We start from the raw sequence: 28,000 nt of genomic DNA, 5'->3' as shown, positions 1-28,000 counted from the left end.
AGCAGGTAAGTGGGGGGATGGAATCTCAATCAACATCTGTACCATGAAAAGACTCATTAGTGTCAGGGCTAAAAAGAAAACAAGGTCCTTTCTGTAGGGGCTCACAGTCTTCGGGGAAGATGGACAAAACAAGGAGACTAAAACCATGTGAATGAAAGGTGCATACCCCACATGGAAGGCAAGCAGGTGCTGTGATAGAGCATGGGGTCCACTGGGAGAGGGGACTGGAAAGGCTGCCATGAGGTGACATTCATATTTGCAGCAGTATGACAAGAAGGAGCCAGCCCTGCATAAATAAAGGGCTCGGTAGCCTTTAGGAAAGCCCAGCAGTGCAGAATTTTGGAGGCACAAGTGAGGTTGGCCAGAGAGGAGGTTAGAGAGCAGGGCAGTGTGGTGAGAAGGAACTTGGCAGGAGAGTCAGGGAGATAGGGAGGAGAGGGTAGGGCAAGACCAGGGCCAGGGCAGGGCAACAGCATTAGGCAGCTATCATTATTGCTGTGTGACAACCTTTCCCCATCTTTACTCTCTTAACCAATGAACCTTGATTATGTCATGGTTGCACTGGACCAGGAATCCAGCAGCGCTCAGCTGGAGCTTCTGCCAGAGGCTCTCAGGGGGTCGGGCTGTGCTCGGAACTGAGGCAGGATCTGCATCCCTCCCACTCTGAGCGCACTCTGGGGTCCTGGAGGGCGCCATGCGACTGAAGGCCTGCAGGCCCCTCTGTCGGTGAGTCTCCTTCAAGGCCAGGCCACGTCGGCCTCTCTAGGGTGCAACCTAGAACACACAGTCTTGTTCCCCAGAGTGAGGGATATGAGGGGAGAGAGAGAACACAGGTCAGAGCCAGAAGGAGGGGAGCCCCGGACTGTTTGGGACCCAGTCTCAGAACTGCCTGCGCATCACTCTGCCCTCTTCCACAGAGTAACAGGGAATGACAAATGTCAGGCCACAGTCAAGCGGAGTGGATTCCAGCAGCATGTGTAGACCGAGCAGAGGGGATCACAGGAGGCCATTGACGGAGAAGGAGAACACCTCAGAGGCTCAATGCTCTGCCCAGAATCACAGTCTAGTTCAGGTGCAGCCAGGAGTGGACCCAGCTCCGCATCCTCAAGGATGGGGCCCTGGCTGCTCCCAGGCTTCCTCAGGGGGCTCTGAAAAGGCGGTGTTGCTGTAACTGCAGACACACATGGAGAGGGCAGGGGGCTGAGACTGAGAAGTCTGCAGCCTTGATGGGCATTTGGCAAGTTCTTGCCTGAGGAGGAGCCCAGGATAGGGGAACACTTGAGTCGCCCCCTGTCCAGGTCACGCCCAGGGTGGAGGGAGCAGGGGCCACCTTTGCTGAGCTCATGCTTATGCACTTCTGAACTCAATCCCTCACTGGAGAATTGGGAAATTGAGGCCTGTAGGGAGGTAGACACTGGCCCATGGCACATAGCAGGCAAGAGTCCAAGCGGAAAGAAGTATTCTGATATTCTAGGGCAAGACTCGAACCCTTCCAATAGGCTTTGCTGTGGAAAACAGAAACCGTCAGTTCTTGGGAAGCTCTTGCTCATCCCTTCCTCTGTGGAAGCTGTTTCCTCCTGGGTATCCAGAACGTCAGCAGTGACACACACGTACACACAGAGACCTTAGATGGAAGGGCGGACCACGGGGGTCGGCGCAGAATCGAGGCACACAGGGGAGGTGAGGAGAGGAAGAAAAAACCCGTTAGAGGCATTCCCTACATGGGACACGGCTCCTCCAATTTCACAGGTATTTTCCCACTCGCTCCTGAGGGCATCTCCAAGAACTATGGGCTAGGATAATCCCCCCCATGCAGACTGGAGGCAGAAAGGCCCCGCGAGGCACCATGGCTTCTCCAGGATGAGGAACAGGGAAGAAGGAGCACTTGTGTCTGCGTCTGTCTCAAAGCTGGGACCCTGGCTGCACCCAGACCTTCTCGGAGGCCTGTGGAGACAGGTGTTTTGGGGATACTGGGGACACATATGATACTGCATGGAAAAGGGGGTGAACAGTGCCCCGCCCAGAGGACTGCTTGCATGGGTGGTATCCGAGGAGGGGCCTCAGATCACCGTGGTTTCCAGGCAATGATGTAACCTCTTTCACAACAATGCCCACAGTGCAGGGGCCTCCTGTAAAGAGGCACCCAGATCCTCACACTCAGCTCACTTGGCTGGAGACAGCTGCTACGGAAAGATGTTTTCCTGCTGTATCCTGCCTCACAGCGTCTATGGTCCCCAGTACGACCCGGAGCCAAAACCTTTTTACTCGTTTTAAAGGGTGGCTCACCTCTCATACACCACACCTATGGCCGTTTGCCAGGAGGTCATCAAAGGTAACACGAGGGTGCCTACATCGGGCTATCCAGCTCAGGCCACTTCTGTGAGCCCCCACTAACGAACCCCACCCTCTCCCTTCCGTGGGGGGGATCCTGACTTGGCGGGAACTGCTGGGTGTACAGCTGATCACCTGGTGCTGCTGCCATCTTCACATCCCAGGACAGGGCTGGCACCATGGAAAGGGGATTCCCAAGTTGCCTCTTAACTGGGCCAAGTTTCCTTCAATTCTTTTTCTGATGGGAGTAACCTTCGTTTATAGCATTACGTAGTTTCAGGCGTTCATCATTATATTGCGATTTCTGTGTAGATGACATCGTGTTCACCACATAATGACTAATGACAATCCATCACCACACCCATGTGCCTAATCATCCCTTTCACCCTCTTCCCTCCCCACTTCCTCTCGGGAACCCCCAATCCAATGCCTATCTCCTGTGATTCTTTGCTGCCGTCATCCCTGATTTATGAGAGTTGTCACAAGGTTATTGGACTTTCTCCCTCTGAATTAGTTCACTTAGCATAATACCAAGGGACTCGCCTGTGTGGGCCACAAGGATGCCTCTGTTGAGGCGTGGTTGCCGTTGCCACAGGTGACCAGGGAGGCAACGCTGTGCCCTGGGCCGACGAAGCAGCAGCATGCCTGTGGCTGTGATGGTCCTTTCAGTCACTTTATCGGCATGGGGCACCCCAGCACAGTTGCCTGCCAGGTCTACTGGCTCATTCCTGTTGCAGATGGTGAGGATTGGCTGCATCGTGGCTGGCTGAGTCAGGTGCAGGCTGGCTGTAGGCTTCAGGCTGCAGGGTGAGGTTGAGATCTTGAGGTTGCAGCTGTCTGGGCAGCCAGGCACTGGAAAGAGATGAAATATTTTCAGGCTTTGGAAGGTGGGGCCTATGCCCTATGTGGCTGTTGTAGAAGCTGCTTATTGCAGTAATGCTCCCCCACCCAGCTCAGATCCCACAATCCATCAGGAAAGGCTGCACACCTTAAGGGAGCTCCCAACTGGCCCTGAAGCATCACGGCTCGAAGATGGCTTCGTTCCTCTCCAGAGAGGAACTCTGCCTCTTCCAGCTCAGTCAGCACCGTCCCGTTTGGTGAGGGCTCTTTCATCCAGCTTTCAGTTCTTTATGAGCCGTAATTGTGCCAAGAGCAGCTGTAAATTCATTGCATCCATGGGTGGAGAGGAGTTCAGCGTCCACCTAAAGACACAATTTCCTCACAGCTTCCTGGGCAAATGTTAAGGCAAGGCCCTCAGGCTGTCACCTGATTACCTCCTTGATGGAGATCTGTGCAGATGGTGGGGGCCGTGTGTCGGGAGTGGAGAGAGTCACCGAGTGTCAGAGCCCCCAAAGTGACTCAGCCAGTGCTCTGAGGCTTCCTGCCTGACTGCCGGGCACTGTCTTTACAGATCGCTCCTGAGGAAGTCGGAAAGGACAAGACAGATCCGTCCTTCCTTTCCGTGATTCTACAGGAAGGGATGATGCGGCACCCGGCCGACACAAGCCAGCGCTGGGCCTGGGTGAGTGCAGGTGCTCAGGACACCCAGCACCCAGGGCCCCAGGACTCCAAAGACAACCATAGGTCCTACAAGGCCCTGGTACCACTCCTGCTCCAGAAGGAATCGGTCTCCCCATCTCTGCCCCCAACCTGCCCGCACTGCCCAGCTCCTGTCTTGGCCACATTCAAAGTCACTGTCACCGTAACTCTACGAATCCCAGCAAAGAGACTTTTCTCCCATTTCACCTCATGTTTGGTCAAAGGGATCGTTGCATTTTTCTGTACATTTTCCTCTTTCACCCCATCCCCAAGTGTCCATGATGACCTCACAATCCTTCCACACTTTCTTCACGTCTCACACTGCCTCATAATGGATAAGGATGCTTTTCCCCAAAAGGATGTGGGGCTCATTGGGACATGTGTGTTGCTCTTTTGCCCTCCTGAGGAACATGTGCCCATGGCCCCTCCAGATCAGGGGCTGGGGCCTCACTGAGATGCACCACATTTTGGATGGCAGACCGTGGACGAGACTGATTCAGCCCTTCACTGCTGTGGGACCTCCTGTTGTCCTTTCATCAGTGCTGCACTGGACGTCCTGCCTGTCCTCCTGTCCCAATCCATCCCCCCGCAGGGAAAGCCCCCGTCTTCTCCTCTCTGCAATGGGCTCTTGTGTCAGAAACCCCAGGGCTGATGCTCTTAACACACACAGGTGCTGTCAATTCTCCGGTAACACCTTGATCTGCTACTGATACTGATACTAACACGTTCGTTCATTCCCCCATCTGATTCTACCTGTAAGACCAGAAGTTTTTCCTACTCTGGGAACTCCTGTCCCACCCCTTGCCAGAAGTCACTGGGGGCTTGAGGCATTGCTCTGACCGCCAGCCCCAACCCTCCTGGTGCCCACAGTGCTGCCTCCTAAGCTGCGCCTCTCCTCTGTACCACCCCAGGCTCTCGACGCATCCACAGTGGTCAAGAGTCCGTTTCCCAGGGTGTGGATGGTTCACGACACTGCGCTCAATAGTCTCGTGGATCACCTTGTGCCCGCTTTCCTGCTGGGCGACACCACTTTTATCCACAGCTTCCTGTTGACGTACATAGCTGTGGCCTCCACACAACAAGTGCTGGATGAGTTCTTTAACAGGTGAGTGCCCTTCTCCTCCAGGACTCTGGGGCTCCAGCTATCTGCACGCCGGGAGTCTTGGGGAGGTCTGCGCACCTCTCTGAGCCTCAGTTTGCTCCTTTGAATACTGGCGAGAAGACGGGAACCACCGCCAAGGGCTATTGTAGGGACTCAATGAGCTCCTGCCTGGACGGCCCTTTCGAGAAGCTGAGCCCTATGAAAGGTCAGCTGGATCGGCCCTCCAGGGCTCCATTCTAGACAGGAGTCAGACAGTCACATAAGACTCCTCAGGCAGCTGCCGTCCAGTACAGTCAATGTGATGCCCTCCTGTCTCCTCTAGTTACAGATTCATCCTCTCTTGTAGAGTGGACGACGCGCCCACCCGCCTATGGAAAAAGTGAGTGGGCACTGGATCAAGTGGGAGGGCCTCTCCTCTCCACACTGTAAGGGGAGTGTAGGGCCTATGATCGAGCGGCTGGCAGGACCCCCTATCCCAACGTCTTCTGATTCCTCCGGGACGGCAGAGTTCTGAGGGCTTCTCAAATTAGAGAAGAAAACAGTCCAGGAGAGCTCTGCAGGGGGCTGTGGGTGCTGTGGGAGACCAAGGCAGAGTGGAGTAAGCCACTACAGCACCCAGATGCACCCCTCCCCTCATCCCAGTCCCACTCCACTCCCCATCGTGGGACACAGAACAGGAGGTGTCTGAGCATCCTGCTCACTCATCTGGAAGAACCTCCACGGTGGGGGCTCCTCGCTGCCCAGTGGCCCACTCAGTGCTCAGGGACCAAATGACACCCTCCGTGTCAGCCACTAGCAGGAGGGAAGGTCACCCACGTGGGGCACCTGGTGAATCAGGCAGCACACAGGCACAGGACCTAAAGTCTGAGGTATGTGGAGGGCACTGGAAAGCACAGGCAGGAGACAAAGACCGTTGTTCCTGGATCAGTCAGATATTCACTGCACCCTACTGTGTGCCAGTGCCTGGAAGAACAGGGCAGACTGCACCACGCCCTTCCGTCCTGGACTGGCATTCCAGTGGGATGTGCCAGTTGACACTCGAGGACTGTGTCAGGCTTCCCTGAGGGAAAAGGAGGGGCCATCACTCCAGGGACCGAGTGCTCTCACTTCCCAAGGTGTTTTCCCAGCCTTTCTTGGAGACGTGGCCTGTTCTGCCAAGCTGGCCGGGTAGCAGGCGAACGGAAAGTGGGACTGGCCCCTGGACAGGCAGGAGCAGGAGGCACAGGAGCCCAGACCCCCACGAGGTACCCTGGGAGGGCAGTATGGAAGGAGAGGCCGGTTCTCTGACTCCGCTGCCCACCTGTCTCTCCTCAGGGCCTTGGCCTTCATTCTTGGCACGTGGATGGAATCCTATCCCCAGGACTTTTGCCAGCCCCCAGACTTTCCCAGCTTGAGGAGAGTATTGGCCTTCCTTGCGTTCAGCATGCCAGGCTCGCAGGTGGAGCATCAAGCTCGCCTTCTGCTTTCACAGTCGCTGCACTCTGAGCCCAGCAAGGCAGAGAGTCAGGGTGAGCAGGACTTGGGCTGTGTGACACGGGCGTGTGTGGAGGCAATGTGGCCGGGCCACTCAGCACAGAGCCTTCAGAGGCTGGGGTTAGGCTGAGAGCCATGAGCTGGAGCAGATCACAATTCCCACGGACTCCAGGCATGGCACAGCTTCTGGAGGGCGGTTCATGTACTGAGTCTCCCTGATTGGTGAGACATTTCCCTTGCTTGGGAGGAACATGGAAAGACAGTCACGTTTGGTTTCTCTGTGTGTTTTTGTACGTGTGTGTGTGTGTGTGTATGTGAGGCATCGTTACTTTGGGTTTTTCTTTATTTTTTTTCACCATTCCCTTTTTTTAATTCTTGGTTGCGTTGACAGTACTTTATAAACTTCCTCAAAGTTCAGGTGTTCGGTGTTATATATTTCAATTTCTGTGTAGATTACAGCAGGTCCCCCACCCAAAGACTAATTGCAATCCATCACCACACACATGTGCCTAGTCATGGGGATGTGATTTTCTCCTCTTGGATCTGCAGCACCTGCTCCTGAGAAAGATCCCAAGCCAGCTGAATATCGACCCCCTGCTCCAACTCTAGTGCCCACCGCACCTCAGAGCCACACACCGATGTCCAGCAGTGGAGGCGCCTCGAGCCTCAGCCCGGATTGCACTTCAAGCGATGGAAAGACCGTTAACGTCCTCCCAGCGACGAGCCTCAGCACCTGGAATGCCGCACCACGGCCGATTCCGCGCCTCCCCATTTACCTCCTGTTCAATAAAGTTGTTTTTGTCTTGCACATACTTAACGCTTTCCTTTAATATCTCTTGAGATGTTCACTTCAACAGGATGTCATTCCTTTATCCTTTCAAAATGTCCATTTCGAATGACGTCACCAAGATGGTGGAGTCAGTAGTCTTCTCTGTCTCTCTCCCTTCGAATCTACAACTAATCGGACATTCATCGGTTAACAAAGGACATCCATATAACATCTCGGGATGCCTGAGAGTCCCGTGCTGCTATGCATCGGAAGGCGGATGGACTTCCCCCCAGGAGGAGGTGGAGATAGGTGAAATCTCTCCGACCCCCAACCCCCGACCACCGGACAGCCTAGTACCTGCAAGTGGCTTTCTTCCAGCGGACGCACCCATAGCATCTCCATGCACCAAGGGCAGGAGTGTGTGCACACCAGCGTAGCGACGGTGGAAACAGGTGACTACAGCCCTACCTAAGCCCCTTGCGATTACACCTAAGCACAGGGGCAAACCCCAGGGTCTCGCACCAGCGGCAGGAAAGCCTCTACTCACCATTAGCAGAGAGGCCCTGCCCATCATTCAAACCGCCCGGAAGGTCCTGAAGAGGAGGATGCCAGGCAGTGCAGCAGCCAGCCAGCTGCCACTGGACTCACGGACTCCAGCTGTCTCCCAGACAGGGCATAGGCTCCCAGAGATCCTGTGGGAAAAGATTGGGTTTGGGTGGAGTTCCAGAGGCCCGGCTCCGTGGCCCAGGGGGGATCTCCAGGCTCCTGCACTGGCGGCAGGGAAAGCCTCTACTCACCATTAGTGGAGAGGGCACCGCCCAGCATTCAGAATGCTGGGAGGGTCCCAGAAAGGAGAATCCCGGGCAGGGAAGCAGCCAGCCAGCCACCACTGGACTCACGGACTCCGGCTGTCCCCCAGACAGGGCATGGGCTCCCAGAGATCCTGTAGAAGAGGACTGGGGTTGGGTGGAGTTCCAGTGGCTCAGCTTCATGGCCCAGGGGGAGACTCTACAGTCCCACAGCAGCCTCAGGAAAAGCCTCTGCACAGCACTAGTACAGAGGCCCCACCCAGCAATCACAAGGCTGGAAGGCCCTAGGGCAAAAGTAGCATAGCTAGGTGAGCTAACCACAGACTGCAGAAGATACCCATAGCTCTGCTGTGACCTATAGTGGACAAGTGAGATTTTGTGGGCTCCGACAGTGACAGAGCTGCGAAGATAGGTGATCCTGCTCCCGACCTCTTGGAAAGCCCTTAACACTGCTGCAGACCCTAAGCAGGGAGCACATCTAGGTGGTCTCCAACAGTAGGCACTAGCAGCCTGAAGCCCTCTTGTGATTGCCCCCACACCTGATGAGGGACCCCACAGGACCACTGTGACTACAAGGAGGGGCGCAGGTCCAGTTAGCAACAGCTGACAGGGTTCCTGGTCGGTGCAGTCTAAACAGCTGCTCCCCTACACACACCAGTAGAAACAAGTGGAAGCAGTAACTAAACACTATCTCTATGTGGAGGCACAAATCTATGCCATCAAGCAGTAAGAAAAAACATATTAAATCTCCAGAACAGAAGGAAAATGACAGAAAACAATCACAAAGACAATGAAATCTATAACCTAAATCACGATGACTTCAAAACAGCCATTATTCAAAAACTCAACGAGTTAAAAGAGAATACAGATAGACAAGTCAACGAGTTCAGGAGCTATGTCACAAAAGAGCTTGATGCTATAAAGAAGAACCAATCAGAAATACTGGAGATGAAGAACGCAATGGAGGAGATTAAGAAAAATGTGGACTCTCTGGACCGTAGGGTTGATAATATGGAGGACAGAATTAGCAATTTGGAGGAGAGGAATACAGAAATGCTGCAGACAGAGGAGGAAGAGAACTAGGACTAAAAAGAAATGAAGAAACCCTCCAAGAATTATCCAACTCAATCAGGAGATGCAACATAAGGATTATAGGTATACCAGAGGGAGAAGAAAAGGAGAAGCGGGCAGAAAGCCCACTCAAAGAAATAATGGCTGAGAACTTTCCAAACCTTGGGAGAGAGATGGAACTTCGTGTGACAGAAGCCAACAGATCTCCAAACTTTATCAATGTAAAAAGACCAACCCCAAGGCATATAGTAGTGAAGCTAGCAAAAGTCAACGACAAAGAGAAAATACTAAGGGCAGCCAGGTAGAAGAAAATAACCTACAAAAGAAAACGCATGAGGCTATCAGCAGATTTCTCAGCAGCTACCTTCCAGGCTAGAAGAGAGCGGACTGATATATTCAAAACTCTGAAGGATAAAAACCTGCAGCCAAGAATACTCTACCCAGTGAAAATATCTTTCAAATACGATGGAGAAATAAAATCTTTCCCAGATAAACAAAAGTTAAGGGAATTCATTGTCCCAAGACCTCCTCTTCAAGAAATGCTCAGGAAGACCCTCATACCCGAAAAATCAAAAAAAGGAAAGGGGTTAAAAAACCAAGAGCAAAGGAGATAAGTAGAAGGACAATAACAAAAAGTGGCAGCTCTCCATCAGAACAGGTTAGCAAATGTTAAATAAAACAGCAAAGATAAAAGGAAGGGAAACACCAAGAATAAATATAATCCTGTCGTTTTAACCACAAACTCACAACACAAGACGGAAGAGGAAAAAAAATCTGACGACAACAACCTAGAAAGGGAAGAGAAAAGGGATGGGATGTTTTAATTCAAGGAAATAAGAGGCTATCAGAAAATGGACTATCTCATCTATGAGATGTTTTAGACAAGCCACCTGGTAACCACTAAACAAATAACAAGAATAAAGACACAAATTACAAATAAGAAGAAAGCCAATGCAGAAATTTACATACCTGAATGAGTAATCTAAAACTCATGGGACGAGAAACAAACAAAATGCAAGAGAACAGGAAAACAAGTGATAAAATGGCAGCGATAGGCCCTCCCACTTCAATAATCACTCTAAATGTAAATGGATTGAACTCTCCAATCAAAAGACACAGAGTGGCAGGATGGATCAAAGAACAAGACCCAACAATATCCTGCCTCCAGGAAACACACCTCAGCCCCAAAGACAAACACAGACTCAGAGTGAAGGGATGGAAGACGATACTCCAAGCTAAGAATGAACAAAAGAAAGCAGGTGTCGCTAGATCAGACAAAGTAGAATTCAAAGCAAAACAGATAAAGAAAGACAAAGACGGGCAGTATATGATCATAAAAGGGACACTACACCAAGATGACATAACACATAAATATATATGCATCCAACACAGGAGCACGAGTTTGTAAAGCAACTCCTAACAAAACTAAAAGGAGACATCAACAACAATACAACAATAGTAGGGGACCTCAACACCCCATTAAGATCAATGGATAGATCATCCAGACAGAAAATCAACAAGGACATTGTAGAATTAAATGAAAAATTAGACCGGATGGACTTAATAGATATATAGAGAGAGAACACTTCATCCAAAACTAGCAGGTTACACATTCTTCTCAAGTGCGCAGGGAACATTCTCAAGGATAGACCATATCTTGGGAAACAAAGCAACCATCAATACATTCAGAGGGTTGAAATAATATCGAGCATATTTTCTGATCATAATGCTATGAAACTAGAAATCAACTACAAGAATAAATCTGGGAAAGGGGCAAAAATGTGGAGACTAAACAACATGCTACTGAACGAAAAATGGATTATTGAAGAAACTGAAGAAATCAAATGTTATCTGGAGACAAATCAAAGTGAAAACATGCCAGACCAACTCATTTGGGACGCAGCAAAAGCAGTCCTAAGAGGGAAATTCATCGCAATACAGGCTCACCTCAATAAACAAGAAAAATCTCACATAAGCAACCTCAAACGACACCTAACAGAATTAGAAAAAGAAGAACAAACAAAGCCCGAAGTCAGTAGAAGGAGGTAAATAATGAAAATTAGAGCAGAAATAAACGACATTGAAACAAAAAAGACAGTAGAAAGGATCAATGAAACAAAGAGTTGGTTCTTTGACAAAATTGACAAAATCGACAAGCCCTTAGCCAGACTCACTAAGAAAAAAAGAGAGAAGTCTCAAATAAAGAAAATTAGAAAGGAGAGAGGAGAAATCACAACAGATACCAAAGAAATACAAGGGATGATAAGAGAATACTATGAAAAACTATATGCCAACAAATTGAACAGCCTAGAAGAAATGGATAAATTCCTAGAGTCTTACAACCTCTGCAAACTGAATCAGGAAGAAATAGAGAATCCGAATAGACCAATCACAAGTAAGTAAATAGAAACGGTAATCCAAAACCTCCCCAAAAATAAGAGTCCAGGACCAGACGGCTTCTCTGGAGAATTCTACCAAACAGACAAAGAAGATTTAATACCTATCCTTCTCAAACTATTCCAGAAAATTGAGGAAGATGAAGCACTCCCTAACACATTCTATGAAGCCAACATCACTCTGATCCCCAAACCTGACAAAGACAACACAAAGAAGGAAAACTACAGGCCGATATCACTGATGAACATAGGCGCAAAAATCCTCAACAAAATTCTGGCAAACCGAATACAGCAATACATCAAAAAGATTATACACCATGATCAAGTGGGGTTTATACCAGGGACACAGGGATGGTTCAACGTCCTCAAGTCAATCATCGTGATACTCTACGTTAACAAAATGAGAAAGAGAAACCACATGATCATCTCAATAGATGCAGAGAAAGCATTTGACTAGATCCAACATCCATTTATGATAAAAGCCCTCAATAAAATGGGTATAGAAGGAAACTACCTCAACATAATAAAGGCCATATATGACAAACCCACAGCCAACATCATACTTAAGGGACAGAAACTGAAAGCCATCCCTCTGAGAGCAGGAACGAGACAAGGGTGCCCACTTTCACCACTCCTTTTCAACATAGTACTGGCGGTGTTGGCCACAGCAATTCGGCAGAAAAAAGAAATAAAAGGAATCCAAATAGGCAATGAAGAAGTAAAATTCTCGCTGTTTGCAGACGATGTGATCGTATATATAGAAAACCCCAAAGAATCCATAGGAAAACTATTAGAAACAATCAACAGCTACAGCAAAGTTGCAGGGTATAAAATCAGCATACATAAATCAGTAGCATTTCTATATGCTAACAATGAACTAACAGAAAAAGAACTCAAGAACTCAATCCCATTCACAATCGCAACAAAAAGAATAAAATACCTTGGCATAAATTTAACCAAGGAAATGAAAGATCTAGACAACGAAAACTACAAGACTTTCTTGAAAGAAATTGATGATGACATCAAGAGATGGAAAGACATTCCATGCACATGGATTGGAAGAATAAATAGTTAAAATGTCCATATTACCTAAAGCAATCTACAGATTCAACGCTATCCCAATCAGAATCCCAATGACATTCTTTACAGAAATTGAACAAAGAATTCTAAAATTCACATGGGGCAACAAAAGACCCCGAATTGCTAAAGCAATCCTGAGTAAGAAGAACAAAGCCAGAGGCATCACAATCCCTGACTTTAAAGCATACCACAAAGCTACAGTAATCAAAACAGCATGGTACTGCTACAAAAACAGGTGCACGGAACAATGGAACAGAATTGAAAGCCCAGAAATGAAACCACACATCTATGGACAGCTAATCTTCGACAAAGTTGCTGAGGGCCTACAACGGAGAAAAGAAAGTCTCTTCAACAAACGGTGCTGGGAAAACTGGAAAGCCACATGTAAAAGAATGAAAATTGACCATTCTTTTTCACCATTCACCAAAATAAACTCAAAATGGGTCAAAGACGTAAAGTTTAGGCCTGAGACAATAAGACTGCTAGAAGAGAACACAGGCAGTACACTCTTTGACATCAGTTTCAAAAGAATCTTTTCGGACACCATAACTCCTCAGACGAGGGAAACAATAGAAAGAATAAACAATGGGACTTCATCAGACTAAAGAGCTTCTTCAAGGCAAGGGAAAACAGGATTGAAACAAAAAAACAGCCCACTAATTAGGAAAAAATATTTACAAGTTACTTATCCGACAAAGGGTTAATCTCCATAATATATAAAGAACTCACACAGCTCAACAACAAAAAAATCAAACAACCCCATCAAGAAATGGGCAGGGGACATGAACAGACATTTCTCCAAAGAAGATATACGGATGGCCAATAGACACATGAAAAGATCCTCATCATCACTAATCATCAGGGAAATGCAAATCAAAACTACACTAAGATATCACCTTACACCAGTTAGAATGGCAAAAATATCCAAAACCAAGAGTGACAAATGGTGGAGAGGTTGTGGAGAAAAAGCAATCCTCATACACTGTTGCTGGGAATGCAAACTGGTGCAGTCACTACGGAAAACAGTATGGAGATTTCCCAAAAACTTAAAAATAGAAATACCTTATGACCCAGCCATCCCACTACTGGGTATCTATCCAAAGAACCTGAAATCAGCAATCCCAAAAGTCCCATGCACCCCTATGTTCATCACAGCATTATTTGCAATAGCCAAGTCATGGAACCAACCTAAGTGCCCAGCAACTGACGATTGGATAAAGACAATACGGTATGTATATGCAATGGAATACTACTCAGCCATAAAAAGGACAAAATCGTCCCATTCACAACAACATGGATGGACCTTGAGGGTATTACGTTAAGTGAAATAAGCCAGACAGAGAAAGATGAGCTCTGTATGACCTTACTCATAGGTGGAAGTTAACATATAGACAAGGAGAACTGATCGGTGGTTACCAGGGGAAAGGGGAGGTGGGGGGAGGGCACAAAGGGTGAAGTGGTGTACCTACAACGTGACTAAAAATAATGTACAACTGAAATTTCGCAAGGTTGTGAACTATCCTAACCTTAATAAAAAAACAAACGTCCATTTCCCTGGCCAGGAGGACGCTCACAGTGTTTCCCGATGGTCGTCCTGACCTCATTCAAGAACACTGTTGTGTAAGGGGAGGCCTCTCCCTGTTCTCCTCTCAGTCCTCCTCCCTCCCACCCCGTCCCTGGGGCCCGCTGAGCTTTCTGGCTCTATGGACTTACCTCTGCTGGGCTGTTCAGCTGAGCGGACGCATCCAAGACGTGGCCCTTTGTGTCTGGCTACGTAATATCAGAGGAGTATGATTAATCACATTTTAAATTAAAAATACAGTTTTTATTAGGGAGAAAAATCCCTGCTCCGTCAAAGCTTCTGTATGAAAAATGAAGCCCCCATATTGAATATTCTCTTTATCTAGGGATAGGCACCACATTTAAAGTGGGAAACGAGAGCTGGAAACCAAGAGGGGAATGGTGGGACCGGGAGACAACTTTCACATCGTTTTCCTTCCTGGATGGGCCACGGTTGAGTTTATGCAATGTGCAAATTACAGAACATGTTTACTGCATATTACACGCTTTGATTGGTTACAACTATCTTAAGGAATAAAATACCTTACCTACGCTTCTCAGGATTTGGATTGATGATTTCTTTTTCATTTTGTAAAATAATGTTTTAATGTGAGTAAGGAAAGAGGGTCCACTCCCCTGACTGGGACATAATTGCCCACAACAAGTGCCATCCATGTTTTCAATCTTTGCTCTACAGGGCAATGATCTTTGAGGACCCATGTGGGAGCATGTATATAGGTGTGTGTTAAGCAGTGTGAGTGGGTTTGGTGGGCAGGAGCCCAGGGCTTTCCTATCCTAGGACCTGATGTCCCACAGGGGAACAGGGACACTCAGTCCTGTCCCCTTGTGCGTTCTCAGTGGCCACACATCGCCTTCTACCAAGCAGCCCCGGCTTTGAAGGACTGCACCATCTCCATCTGCTCACTCCATAACCATACTGAAAGGTCCATGTGCGTCCGTGCGTCTCTGTTTTTGTAGAACAGAGGCCTAAAAGCAGACATTCTGCCACACAATGGATATACTCATTTCAGGGTTTGGCTGCTATTTCTGAGATCTACGCTTGCTTCATCGAGTTTGAGTCTTTGTTAATTCTCCCCAAATCCCCCCAAGACATAGCTGTATAGTTTGTAATTGTGAGTCCTTCTAGTTGGGGCATGTGGGACACGGAGTCAACATGGCGTAATGAGCGGTGCAACGTCCATGCCCAGAATCCGAACCCTGGGCCACAGAGCGGACGGCAGGAACTTAACCCCACGGCCATGGGTCCAGCTCCCACGTTTGAGGCTTGTTTGGGAAAGCAGGGACTCCAGAGACATTGGAGGCGGCACCCGAGGGGGAGGCTGACAAGACAGGAGTCAGGCCATCAGGGTCTCTGGGAGTGGCCCATGGAGCCGAGAAGGGCCGGGCAATTCCCTCCCTCAGGTATCACCCCCCTACAGCATCTTCTGCCCCGAGTCCTGGAACACTCTTCTGCCAAGCCGCTTCCCACGACCCACCCCCGGCCCAGGGCCCCTCAGCCAGCCCAGCACACATCCTCCACGATTCAGCTTCTAGGTAGGGCAGCCAGGCCCTGCTTCCCAGCCAAAGGAGACTGTAGGCCACGCCGCTCCTTTCTGCACCAATCTCTCCCCTGTCTTGGTCCCCTTCTCAGGAAGAAACCTCTACGGGCAGGTCAGGGACACATCGACGTGCCCTTGAACATGTCCATCCAGATAAAGCTTTAGTTGCATCACCAACAACACTAGACCTTGTGTGAGCAAAGGAGACCTTTAGGAAGCAGAGCAGGGGCTGCTGGAGCTGCGGGCTGGGGAGAGCCTCGGTCAGGGCCTTTAGCCCTGGGCAGAGCCCGAGAAACACCCCTCAGCCTCCACCACCAGCAACGCCCTGTCCCCCCGCCGCCACCGCCCACCTTGGGGTCCCTGACATTCAGTATGTGCAAGGGAGGGGACTCTGCTTCCTGCTAAACAGTCCAAAGGAAGGGAAGGGGGGAGCCCTCCCCTCCTTCAAAGTCAGCTTATGCGGGGTCCACTTCCTCCAAGGCTGTGGGGCAGGTCATGGGCGGCAATCTCTCTCTTCTCTGACACAGGATGGAGCCCCCGAGTCAGAGACCATAGGTCGTCACAGAGAGGAAACAGGGCCTTGCCTGGAGGGAGGGAGAGGAGCTCCCCTGGACAGGGAACAAGCAAGGCTGGAGAGAAGGGGAACCATGCAGAAGGGCTGCCATGGGCTGGGGCAGTGCCACAGCGGTTTCACTACACACACACACACACACACACATACACACACACACACAGTTTTTACCCTCTGAGGTAATGGAAGTGTTACCTACCTTTATTACAGAAATGAGTCCCAGTATTGATGTATCCTCAAGTATCACATTGTACTCCACAAGCTTAGACAATGTTATGTGTCCACTAAATCTCAATTGAGCTGGAGCAATTTCTTAGAAAGGAGAAAAAGGCCACTTACACAATGACAGAAGATATTTGCAAGTCACATTTCTGCTAAGGGGTGAACATCTAGAATATGTGAGAAACTCATACAACCCAAAACCCGAAGAAATAAATTTACCTCACTGAAAAATGGGCAAAGCAACTTGAACAGAGGATTCTCCAAAGAAGACAGGTCAGTGGCCAAAGTCTAGGAAAAGATGTTGAACATCCATCACCCACCATAAACAAGTGCAAATCAAAACGAGACGTCACGTCACACCGGTTACCATGGCTGTCATCACACACTCACACAAAAGATAGTGTTGGCGAGCATGTGAAGACATTGGAACCCTGGTGTATCCTGTCGTGCTAAAGGTAACATTGTGCAGCTGCTATAGGAAACTCTATGGAGATTCCCCAAAAGGATTCAACCTGGAAATCACATACACTCCACTAATTCCATTCTTAGGTATATATCCTCCAAATTCCAAACAGGAACCTGAAGGGACACAGGCACTCCCGTGTTCTTGGCAGTGTCGTTCACAAGAGCCAAGCTGTAGAAACGACCTAAGTGTCTGTCCACGGATGAAGGGGTACAGAAACTGTGGCATACACTTACAAGGTGTAGCCGCCCCTGATGTAGGAAGGGTTAATAATCACCGGAAAAGGCTTGCCAACAAACTGTGACCCGGAGGTGAGAAGGCCAGTTAGCCAATGATGGGTAAGACCTCCAGGGGGAGGCAACCCAAGCCAGGCACCGGTCGCCCGGGGGCACAGATGGAGACACGATATCAGGAGCAGGAGGGGCCGTTGCCTAGGAGGCCTTGCATGCTCCGAGATAAAATATAGGAGCACAGCAATAACTTGATAATATCAAAACAGAGGCCGAGGGAGGGCTCCTTGAGAAATCACTAAGAATTCTTGGCATTCGCTAATTACATTGTTCAGAACACCTGTGTATGTTTAACAGATGTAAGCTATGCATACATTGAAACACTGGTTATAATAAACTCCGAGTGGCCATCAGCCCTCTCCGCATCTATCCGGATGTGTACATTGGATTGCAACACCGACACAAGGCAATATTATTTTGCCTTTGTAAAGAAGGAAATTCTGCCATAGGACACGACGTGGATGAATCCAGATGACATTATGTTAATGGAAGAAGACAGTGACAGAGGGACAAAGAATGCATGGTTCCACTCCTGAGGGCTATCTAAAACAATCAAACTCACAGAGGCAGAGACTACGACGGTGCTTGTCAGGGAGTGGCGGAGGAGAAAACGGTGAGCCGCGTTTCCACGGCTCATACAGTACACAAAGTGTATGGAGGGAATCCTTTCATGACACGAACAACAGAACATTTTATAAAGCAGAAAGCTGCCTAACACTGTTGCCCTGCCCTGGCCCTGGTCCTGCCCTCCACTCTCCTCATATTTGTATACTCAACATATTTATACTTGAATCCAAATTTACAGAGTTATTCTAAAGACAGGATCACCCTAACTGGGCAGTCACTTTGCACTGAACATGAATAATTCTCCCTGCCCTTTCCAATGTGTGAGGGGATGATTTCAATGGCTGCCTAGTGTTCCTTATCACGTATCGTACATAACTAGCTGTTTCCATTGTCCCTGTCATCATCTTTCTCTATCAAACATCTCTGGATGGTGTCTGGAAGTGGAGTTCAATTGATAGCAGCTCTAGACAGCTTCCAAATCTAGAATGCTTCACGGAGCTTCCAGAGCACTTTCACTTTCTCCTTTCCACGTCCAGTGGCAGGCATTGACACCGGAACTCGTTTCCGTCTCTACATTGGGAGCTTCTCCCAGGGAAAGATGCCGCTCCGTCACTTCTGCCTCCAACTCTTGGCACAGTGCCGACATATGGGAAAACCTCAACAGAGATACAAGGCACAAAATAAATCTAAACAAGAGACTCATTGTTGCAAAGAACTTCAAACTGAGGCCATCAAAATCCACCCTCCGCTTCTTGGGGCATGCTGTTGGATGCCGTGGTCCAGCCTCCGTGGTGGCCGATGACCACTTCTTTGCCGAGGGAAGAGAAAAGGAACTGACAAGTGCCGTTCCGGACCCGGCTGACAACATCCTCCTGGGTGACTTTCCTTCTGTTCTTTCCAATTATGCTGATGGATGCAGATGAGGATCATGTCCGAGGGAGGGAGAAGGCACACGATGGAAGAACGATGGGTTCCTGAAGGCCATTTGAAAGACTGTGGTCCCTCCATTCTGAACACCCACCCCGCACTGGTATCGGGGAAAATAGATAGTGCTATGCTCCTGTAATTTGGGCTGTGTTTCGATAACTCATCACATGCCACCAAAAGTCTCAGTCGCAGGGCTAACTTTAGTTGTGATCCACCTAGCACATTCCAAATGATGGCAGTCTATTTGGCTCTAAGGACAGAGCCGGTCAGTGGTGGGATGGATCTTCATTCCACACCTGTGCCCCGAGCATGCAATAGTGCTAGTGCTGAAAAGACCCGACAAGCTCGTGCCCTACAGATAAAATCGGGAAGGGTAGCTGGACAAAACCACGAAATGAAAACCACAGGAATGAAAGGAGCAGACGCCACCAGGAAAACAAGCCCATGCTGCTGTGGAGCGCCGGGTCCAGACAGAGAGGGGCCTGGAAGGGCTGCCACGAGGTGACGTTCATATTTGCAGCAGCATGACAAGGAGCCAGCCCTGCCTCAATCCAGGGCTCCATCGCCTGTAGGAACGCCCAGCAGTGCACACTCTTGGAGGCACAGGTGAGGTTGACCAAAGAGGAGGTTAGAGAGGAGGGCAGCGTGGCTAGAAGGAGCTTGGCAGCAGAGTCAGGGAGGGAGGAGAGCGGAGGGCAAGACCAGGGCCAGGGGCAGGGCAACGGCGTTAGGCAGCTATCGTTATTGCTGTGTGACAACCTTTCCCCATCTTTACTGGCTTAACCAACGAACCTTGATTATGTCACAGTGGCACTGGACCAGGAATCCAGCAGCCCTCAGCTGGGAGCCTCTGCCAGATGCTCTCAGGGAGTCAGGCTGTGCTCTGAACTGAGGCAGGATCTGCTTCCCTCCTCCTCTGAGCGCACTCTGGGTCCTGGAGGGACCCCTTGCGACTGGAGGCCTGAGTGCCCCTCTGTCGGTGGGTCTCCTTCAGGGCCAGGCCTCAGCAGCCTCTCTAGAACACAACCCAGAACACACAGGCCTGTTCCCCAGAGTGAGGGATCAGAGAGAGAGAGAGAACAGCTGAGAGTGAGCAGGAGGAGAGCCCTGGACTGTTTGGGACCCAGTCTCAGAACTGGCTTCGCATCACTCTGCCCTGTTCCACGGAGTAGAAGGGAATCACGAACTTCAGGCCACACTCAAGGGGAGTGGATTCCCGCAGCATGTGTAGACCGAGCAGAGGGGATCACAGGAGGCCAGTGACGGAGAAGGAGAACACCTCACAGGCTCAATGCCCTGGACAGAATCACAGTCTAGTTCAAGGTGGAGCCAGGTGTGAACCCAGCTCTGTAGCCTCAAGGATGGGGCAGTGGCTGCTCCCAGGCTTCCTCAGGGGGCTCTGAAAAGGTGGTGCTGCTCTAACTGCAGTCAGACATGGAGAGGGCAGGGGGCTGAGACTGAGAAGTCGGCACCCTGGTCGTGCACTTGGCAGGTTTCTGCCTGAGGATGAGCCCAGGGCAGGCGAACACTTGAGTGTTCCCCATCCATGTCACGCCTAGGGTGGAGGGAGCAGGGGCCACCTTTGCTGAGCTCATGCTTATGCACTTCTGAACTCAATCCCACACTGGAGAATTGGGAAACTGAGGCCCATAAACAGGTAAGCACTGGCCCACGGCACATGACAGACAAGAGTCCAAGCAGAAGGAAGTATTCTGATATTCTAGGGCATGACTCGAACCCTTCCAATAGGCTTTGTGGTGGACAACAGAAACCGTCAGTTCTTGGCAAGCTCTGGCCCATCCCTTCCTCTGTGGAGGCTGTTTCCTCCTGGGCATCCAGGACGTGAGCCGTGACACACACGTACACACAGAGACCTTAGAAGGAAGGGCGGACTATGGGGTGGGCTCAGAAGAGAGGCAGACACAGGGGAGGTGAGGAGAGGAAGAAAAAAGCCGTTAGAGGCGTTCCCTACATGGGACACCGCTCCTCCAATTTCACAGGTATTTTCCCACTCGGGCCTGAGGACATCTCCAAGAACTATGGGCTAGGATAATCCCCCCCATGCAGACTGGAGGCAGAAAGGCCCCGCGAGGCACCATGGCTTCTCCAGGATGAGGAACAGGGAAGAAGGAGCACTTGTGTCTGCGTCTGTCTCAAAGCTGGGACCCTGGCTGCACCCAGACCTTCTCGGAGGCCTGTGGAGACAGGTGGTTTGGGGATCCTGGGGACACATATGATACTGCATGGAAAAGGGGGTGAACAGTGCCCCGCCCAGAGGACTGCTTGCATGGGTGGTATCCGAGGAGGGGCCTCAGATCACCGTGGTTTCCAGGCAATGATGTAACCTCTTTCACAACAATGCCCACAGTGCAGGGGCCTCCTGTAAAGAGGCACCCAGATCCTCACACTCAGCTCACTTGGCTGGAGACAGCTGCTACGGAAAGATGTTTTCCTGCTGTATCCTGCCTCACAGCGTCTATGGTCCCCAGACGACCCGGAGCCAAAACCTTTGTACTCGTTTTAAAGGGTGGCTCACCTCTCATACACCACACCTATGGCCGTTTGCCAGGAGGTCATCAAAGGTAACACGAGGGTGCCTACATCGGGCTATCCAGCTCAGGCCACTTCTGTGAGCCCCCACTGAACGGACCCCACCCTCTCCCTTCCGTGGTGGGGATCCTGACTTGGCGAGAACTGCTGGGTGTACAGCTGATCACCTGGTGCTGCTGCCATCTTCACATCCCAGGACAGGGCTGGCACCATGGAAAGGGGATTCCCAAGTTGCCTCTTAACTGGGCCAAGTTTCCTTCAATTCTTTTTCTGATGGGAGTAACCTTCGTTTATAGCATTACGTAGTTTCAGGCGTTCATCATTATATTGCGATTTCTGTGTAGATGACATCGTGTTCACCACATAATGACTAATGACAATCCATCACCACACCCATGTTCCTAATCATCCCTTTCACCCTCTTCCCTCCCCACTTCCTCTCTGGAACCCCCAATCCAATGCCTATCTCCTGTGATTCTTTGCTGCCGTCATCCCTGATTTATGAGAGTTGTCACAAGGTTATTGGACTTTCTCCCTCTGAATTATTTCACTTAGCATAATACCCTCCACGCCCATCCATGCTGTCACAGAAGGCCAGATCTCCTCCTTTCGGATGACTGAGTAGTATTGCACGGTGTATATATGCCACATCTTCCTCATGGGCAACTAGGTTGCTTCCAAGTCTTGGCTATTCTGAAATATGCTGCAAGTTACACAGGCATGCTGACATCTTTACCCATTCGTGTTTTCACATTCTTGAACACATACCCTGTGGTGGAATAGCTGGGTCATACGGTAGTTCCATTCTTAATTTTCAGAGGAATCTCCATCCTGTTTTTCATACTGGCTGCATGGCTATGCACTCCAACCAGCAGCGTAGGCAGGGTCCCGAGTCTCAACAATGTCTGCAACACATGTTTTGTCCTGTCTTGTTCATTAGAGCCATTCTGATGACTGTGACGTGAGATCTCGTGGTAGTTTTGATTTCAACTTCCCTAAGAAGTGGTGAGATTGAACATCTTTTCATGCGCCTGTTGGCCATCTGTCTATGTGGGTCTGGAGTGGAGAGAGTCACCGAGGTGTGAGTGCCCCCGAAGTCAGTCAGCCAGTGCTCTGAGGCTTCCTGCCTGGCTGCCGGGCACTGTCTTTACAGGTCGTTCCTCAGGAGTTTGGAAAGGACAAGACAGATCAGTCCTTCCTCTCCCTGACTATACAGGAAGGGATGATGCGGCACCCGGCCGACACAAGCCAGCGCTGGGCCTGGGTGAGTGCAGGTGCTCAGCACACCCAGCACCCAGGGCCCCAGGACTCCAAAGACAACCATAGGTCCTACAAGGCCCTGGTACCACTCCTGCTCCAGAAGGAATCGGTCTCCCCATCTCTGCCCCCAACCTGCCCGCACTGCCCAGCTCCTGTCTTGGCCACATTTAAAGTCACTGTCACCGTAACTCTACGAATCCCAGCAAAGAGACTTTTCTCCCATTTCATCTCATGTTTGGTCAAGGGGATCGTTGCATCTTTCTACACATTTTACTCTTTCACCCCATCCCCAAGTGTCCATGATGACCTCACAATCCTTCCACACTTTCTCCATGTCTCACACAGCCTCATGATGGACAAGGATGCTTTTCCCCAAAAGGATGTGGGGCTCATTGGGACATGTGTGTTGCTCTGTCTTTTGCCCTCCTGAGGAACATGTGCCCATGGCCCCTCCAGGTCAGGGGCCGGGGCCTCACTGAGCTGCACCACATTTTGGATGGCAGACCGTGGACGAGACTGATTCAGCCCTTCACTGCTGTGGGACCTCCTGTTGTCCTTTCATCAGTGCTGCACTGGACGTCCTGCCTGTCCTCCTGTCCCAATGCATCCCACCGCAGGGAAAGCCCCCGTCTTCTCCTCTCTGCAATGGGCTCTTTTGTCAGAAACCCCAGGGCTGATGCTCTTAACACGCACAGGTGCTGTCAATTCTCCGGTAACACCTTGATCTGCTACTGGTACTGATACTACCACGTTCGTTCATTCCCCTGTCCGATTCTACCCGCAAGACCAGAAGTTTTTCCTACTCTGGGCACTCCTGTCCCACCTCTTGCTAGAAGTCACCGGGAGCTTGATGCATTGCTCTGACGGCCAGCCCCAAACCTCCTGGTGCCCACGATGCTGCCTCTGATGCTGAGCCTCTCCTCTGTACCACCCCAGGCTCTCGACACATCCACAGTGGACAAGAGATCGTTTCCCCGGCTGTGGACGGTTCACAACACTCCTCTAGAGCGTCTGGTGGCTCACCTTGTGCCCGCCTTCCTGCTGTGTGACACCACTTTTATCCACAGCTTCCTTTCGACATACACAGATGTGGCCACCACACAAGAGGTCCTAGATGAGTTCTTTAATAGGTGAGTGCCCTGCCCCTCCCCAGGACTCTGCGGCTCCAGCTACCTGCATGCTGGGAGTCTTGGGGAGGTCCGCGTACCTCTCTGAGCCTCAGTTTGCTCCTCTGAATAATGGGGAGAAGACGGGAACAACCACCAAGGGCTATTGTAGGGACTCAATGAGCTCCTGCCTGGACGGCCCTTTCGAGAAGCTGAGCCCTATGAAAGGTCAGCTGGATCGGCCCTCCAGGGCTCCATTCTAGACAGGAGTCAGACAGTCACATAAGACTCCTCAGGCAGCTGCCGTCCAGTACAGTCAATGTGATGCCCTCCTGTCTCCTCTAGTTACAGATTCATCCTCTATTGCAGAGTGGACGACGCGCCCACCCGCCTATGGAAAAAGTGAGTGGGCACTGGATCAAGTGGGAGGGCCTCCCCTCTCCACACTGTAAGGGGAGTGTAGGGCCTGTGATCAGGGTGCTGGCAGGACCCGCCATCCCAACATCTTGTGATTCCTTCGGGCCGGCAGAGTTCTGATGGCTTCTCAAAGAAGAGAAGACAGCAGTCCAGGAGAGCACTGGAGGGGGCTGTGGGTGCTGTGGGAGCCCAGGGGGGAGTGGAGGAAGCTCCTACAGCACCCAGATGCATCCAATCCCCATCCCAGTCCCGCCTCCACTCCCCATCGTGGGACACAGAACAGGAGGTGTCTGAGCATCCTGCTCACTCATCTGGTAGAACCTCCACGGTGGGGGCTCCGCTGCCTCCCAGCGGGCCCACTCAGTGCTCAGGGACCAAATGACACCCTCCGTGTCAGCCCCTAGCAGGAGGGGAAGGTCACCCACATGGGACACCTAGTGAATCAGGCAGCACAGAGGCACAGGAGCTAAAGGCTGAGGTATTTGGAGGGCAGTGGGAAATAGGGGCAGGAGACAAAGGCCGTTGTTCCCGAATCAGTCAGATATTCACTGCGCCCTACTGTGTGCCAGTGCGTGCAAGGACAGAGCAGATGGCCCCACGCCCATCCCACCGGGACTGGCATCCCAGTGGGATGTGCCAGGAGACACTCGAGGACTGTGTCAGGCTTCCCTGAGGAAAAGGAGGGGCCATCACTCCAGGGACCGAGAGCTCTCACTTCCCAAGGTGTTTTCCCAGCCTCTTCTTGGAGACGCGACCTGTTCTGCCAAACTGGCCAGGTCGCAGGCGCACGGAAAGTGGGACTGGCCCCTGCCCGGGCAGGAGAAGGAGACACTGGAGCCCAGACCCCCACGGAGGTACCCTAGGAGGGCAGTATGGAAGGAGAGGCCAGTTCTCTGATGCTGCTGCCCACCTGTCTCTCCTCAGGGCCTTGGCCTTCATTCTCCGCATGTGGATGGAATCCTATCCCCAGGACTTTTGCCAGCCCCCACACTTTCCCAGCTTGAGAAGGGTATTGGCCTTCCTTGCGTTCAGCATGCCAGGCTCGCAGGTGGAGCGTCAAGCTCGCCTTCTGCTTTCACAGTTGCTGCACCCTGAGCCCAGCGAGGCAGAGAGTCAGGGTGAGCAGGACACGGGCTGTGTGACACGGGCGTGTGTGGAGGCAATGTGGCTGGGCCGCTCAGCACATAGCCTTCAGAGGCTGGGGTTAGGCTGGGAGCAAGGAGCTGGCTCCCATCACAATTCCCACGGACTCCAGATACGGGAGACCTTCTGGAGGGCGGTTCGTGTACTGAGTCTCCCTGATTGGTGAGCCATTTCCCTTCCGTGGGAGGAACATGGAAAGACAGTCACGTTTGCTTTCCCTGTGTGTGTTTGTCCGTGTGTGTGTGTGTGTGTCTGTGTGTGTGTGTGTGGCATGGTTACTTTGGGGTATCTTTTTCTTTTTCACCATTCACCCATGTTAATTCTTGATTGCAGTGACAGTAGTTTATAACCTTACATAAATTTCAAGTGTACGGCGTTATATACTTCGATTTCTATGTAGATTACAGCAGGTCCCCCACCCAAAGACTAATTACAATCTGTCACCCCACACATGTGCCTTGTCATGTGGATGTGGTTTTCTCTTCTTGGATCTGCAGCACCTGCTCCTGAGAAAGATCCCAACCCAGATGAATATCGACCCCCTGCTCCAACTCTAGTGCCCACCACACCTCAGAGCCACAGATCGACGTCCAGCACTGGAGCCGCCTCAAGCCTCAGCCCGGATGGCACTTCAAGTGATGGAAAGACCATTCACGTCCTCCCAGCAACGAGCCTCAGCCCCTGGACCGTGGCCCCACCGCTGATGTCCCCCCCTTCCCCTTTACCGCCAGTTCATTAAAGTTCTGTTTTGTCTTGCACATACTTCATGCTTTCCTTTAATTTCTCTTGTGATGTTCACTTCAACAGGATGTCATTCCTTGATCCTTTCCAAATGTCCATTTCCATGGCCAGGAGGACGCTCACAGTGTTTCCCGACCGTCATCCTGATCTCATTCAAGAACACTGTCGTGGGAGGGAAGGCCTCTCCCTGTTCTCCTATCAGTCCTCCTCCCTCCCACCACGTCCCTGGGGCCCGCTGAGCTTTCTGGCTCTATGGACTTACCTCTTCAGGGCTGTTCAGCTGAGCAGATGCATCCAAGATGTGGCATTTTGTGTGTGGCTACATAATATCTGAGGAGTATGATTAATCACTTTTTAAATTCAAGAAAACAGTTTTTATTAGGGAGAAAAATCCCTGCTCCATCAAAGCTTATGTATGAAAAATGAAGCCCCCATATTGAATATTCTCTTTATCTGGGGATAGGCACCACATTTAAAGGGTGACACGAGAGCTGGAAACCAAGAGGGGAATGTGTGAGGCCGGGAGACACATTTCACATCGTTTCCCTTCCTGGATGGGCCACGGATCAGGTTATGCAATGAGCAAATTACAAAATATGATTATCGCATATTACACGCTTAGATTGATTACAAATATCTTAAGGAATAAAATACCTTATCTACGTTTTTCAGAATTTGGATTGATGATTCTTTTCATTTAGTAAAATAATGTTTTAATGTGAGTAAGGAAAGAGGGTCCACTCCTCCAACTGGGAAATAACTGCCCACAACAAGTGCCATCCATCTTTTCACTATTCGCTCTACAGGGCAATGATCTGTGAGGACCCATGTACCTGCATGTGTATAGGTGTGTGTGTTAAGCAGTGTGAGTGGGTTTGGTGGGCAAGAGCCCAGGGCTTTCCTATCCTAGGACCTGATGTCCCACAGGGGAACAGGGACACTCAGTCCTGTCCCCTTGTGCCTTCTCAGTGGCCACACGTCACCTTCTACCAAGCAGCCCGGCTTTGAAGGATTGGGCCGTCTCCAATTGTTCACTCCATAATTGTACTGGAATGTGCATCTGCGTCCACACGTCTCTGTTTTTGTAGAACAGAGCCCTAGAAGCAGACGTTCTGCCAACAACTGATAACACCCATTTGGTGGGTTGGCTGCCATTTCTGATGTCTAGACTTGCTTCAGCAAGTTTGATCTTGTTTGGGAAAGCAGGGACTCCAGAGACATTGGAGGTGGCACCTGAAGGAGGAGGCTGACAAGACAGCGGTCAGGCCATCAGGGTCCCTGGGAGTTGCCCATGGTGCCAAGAATGGCCTGCCCACCCCCATCCCTCATGTTTCCTCCCCCACAGCATCTTCTGCCCTAAGTCCTGAAACACTCCTCAGCCAAGCCCCTTCCCATAACACACTCCAGGTTCAGACCCCCCTGGGCCAGCCCAGCACACATGCTCCACGATTCAGCTTCTGGGTAGAGCAGCCAGGCCCTGCTTCCTGGCCAGGGGAGACTGCAGGCCAGGCCACTCCTTTCTGCACCCATCTCCAACCTGTCTTGGTCCCCTTCTCAGGAAGAAACCTCTATGGGCAGGTGAGGGACACATCGACGTGACCTTGAAGGTGTCCATCCAGATAAAGCTTTCCGTTGCATCACCAACAAAACTTGACCTTGTGTGAACAAAGGAGACCTTTAGGAAGCAGAGCAGGGGCTGCTGGAGCTGCGGGCTGGGGAGAGCCTCGGTCAGGGCCTTTAGCCCTGGGCAGAGCCCGAGAAACACCCCTCAGCCTCCACCACCAAAAACGCCCTGCCCATGCCCCTACCACTGCCCACCCTGCGGTCCCTGACATTCAGTATGTGCAAGGGAGGGGACTCTGCTTCCTGCTAAACAATCCAAAGGAAGAGAAGTGGGGAGCCCTCCGCTCCCTCCAAGTCAGCTTATGCGGGGTCCACTTCCTCCAAGGCTGTGGGGCAGGTCAGGGGCAGCAATCTCTCTCTTCTCTGACACAGGATGGAGCCCCCCAGTCAGAGACCATAGGTCGTCACAGAGAGGAAACAGGGCCTTCCCT

At 50.8% G+C, this 28,000-nt stretch overlaps 2 protein-coding genes across 9 annotated transcripts; both read left to right on the top strand.

Moving 5' to 3' along the window:
* Nucleotides 1-1,976: 1,976 nt before the first annotated feature.
* On the top strand, nucleotides 1,977-25,963 carry LOC103544723 (ral guanine nucleotide dissociation stimulator-like). 8 transcript variants are annotated; one of them, XM_070564852.1, is made up of 7 exons: nucleotides 20,122-21,311; nucleotides 22,220-22,284; nucleotides 22,433-22,543; nucleotides 23,476-23,669; nucleotides 23,991-24,047; nucleotides 24,987-25,180; nucleotides 25,703-25,963. In XM_070564852.1, the coding sequence occupies exons 3-7, from the start codon at nucleotides 22,502-22,504 to the stop codon at nucleotides 25,942-25,944; spliced, it is 729 nt and encodes a 242-aa protein (XP_070420953.1). In that variant the 5' UTR covers nucleotides 20,122-21,311; nucleotides 22,220-22,284; nucleotides 22,433-22,501; the 3' UTR covers nucleotides 25,945-25,963. The 8 variants fall into 8 exon arrangements, with proteins under 8 accessions (XP_070420947.1, XP_070420949.1, XP_070420953.1 ...); XM_070564851.1 differs by having other exon boundaries at nucleotides 20,257-20,386; XM_070564853.1 differs by having other exon boundaries at nucleotides 20,730-20,936.
* On the top strand, nucleotides 4,686-7,275 carry LOC139074547 (ral guanine nucleotide dissociation stimulator-like). The gene is made up of 4 exons (XM_070565985.1): nucleotides 4,686-4,975; nucleotides 5,295-5,351; nucleotides 6,287-6,480; nucleotides 6,995-7,275. The coding sequence occupies exons 1-4, from the start codon at nucleotides 4,830-4,832 to the stop codon at nucleotides 7,273-7,275; spliced, it is 678 nt and encodes a 225-aa protein (XP_070422086.1). The 5' UTR covers nucleotides 4,686-4,829.
* Nucleotides 25,964-28,000: the final 2,037 nt, after the last annotated feature.

This window comes from Equus przewalskii, chromosome 11 (genome assembly GCF_037783145.1).
Source record: "Equus przewalskii isolate Varuska chromosome 11, EquPr2, whole genome shotgun sequence".
Lineage (NCBI taxonomy): Eukaryota > Metazoa > Chordata > Mammalia > Perissodactyla > Equidae > Equus > Equus przewalskii.
The sequence above is the reverse complement of the archived record's forward strand: the minus strand, read 5'-3'. Positions and strand labels throughout refer to the sequence as shown.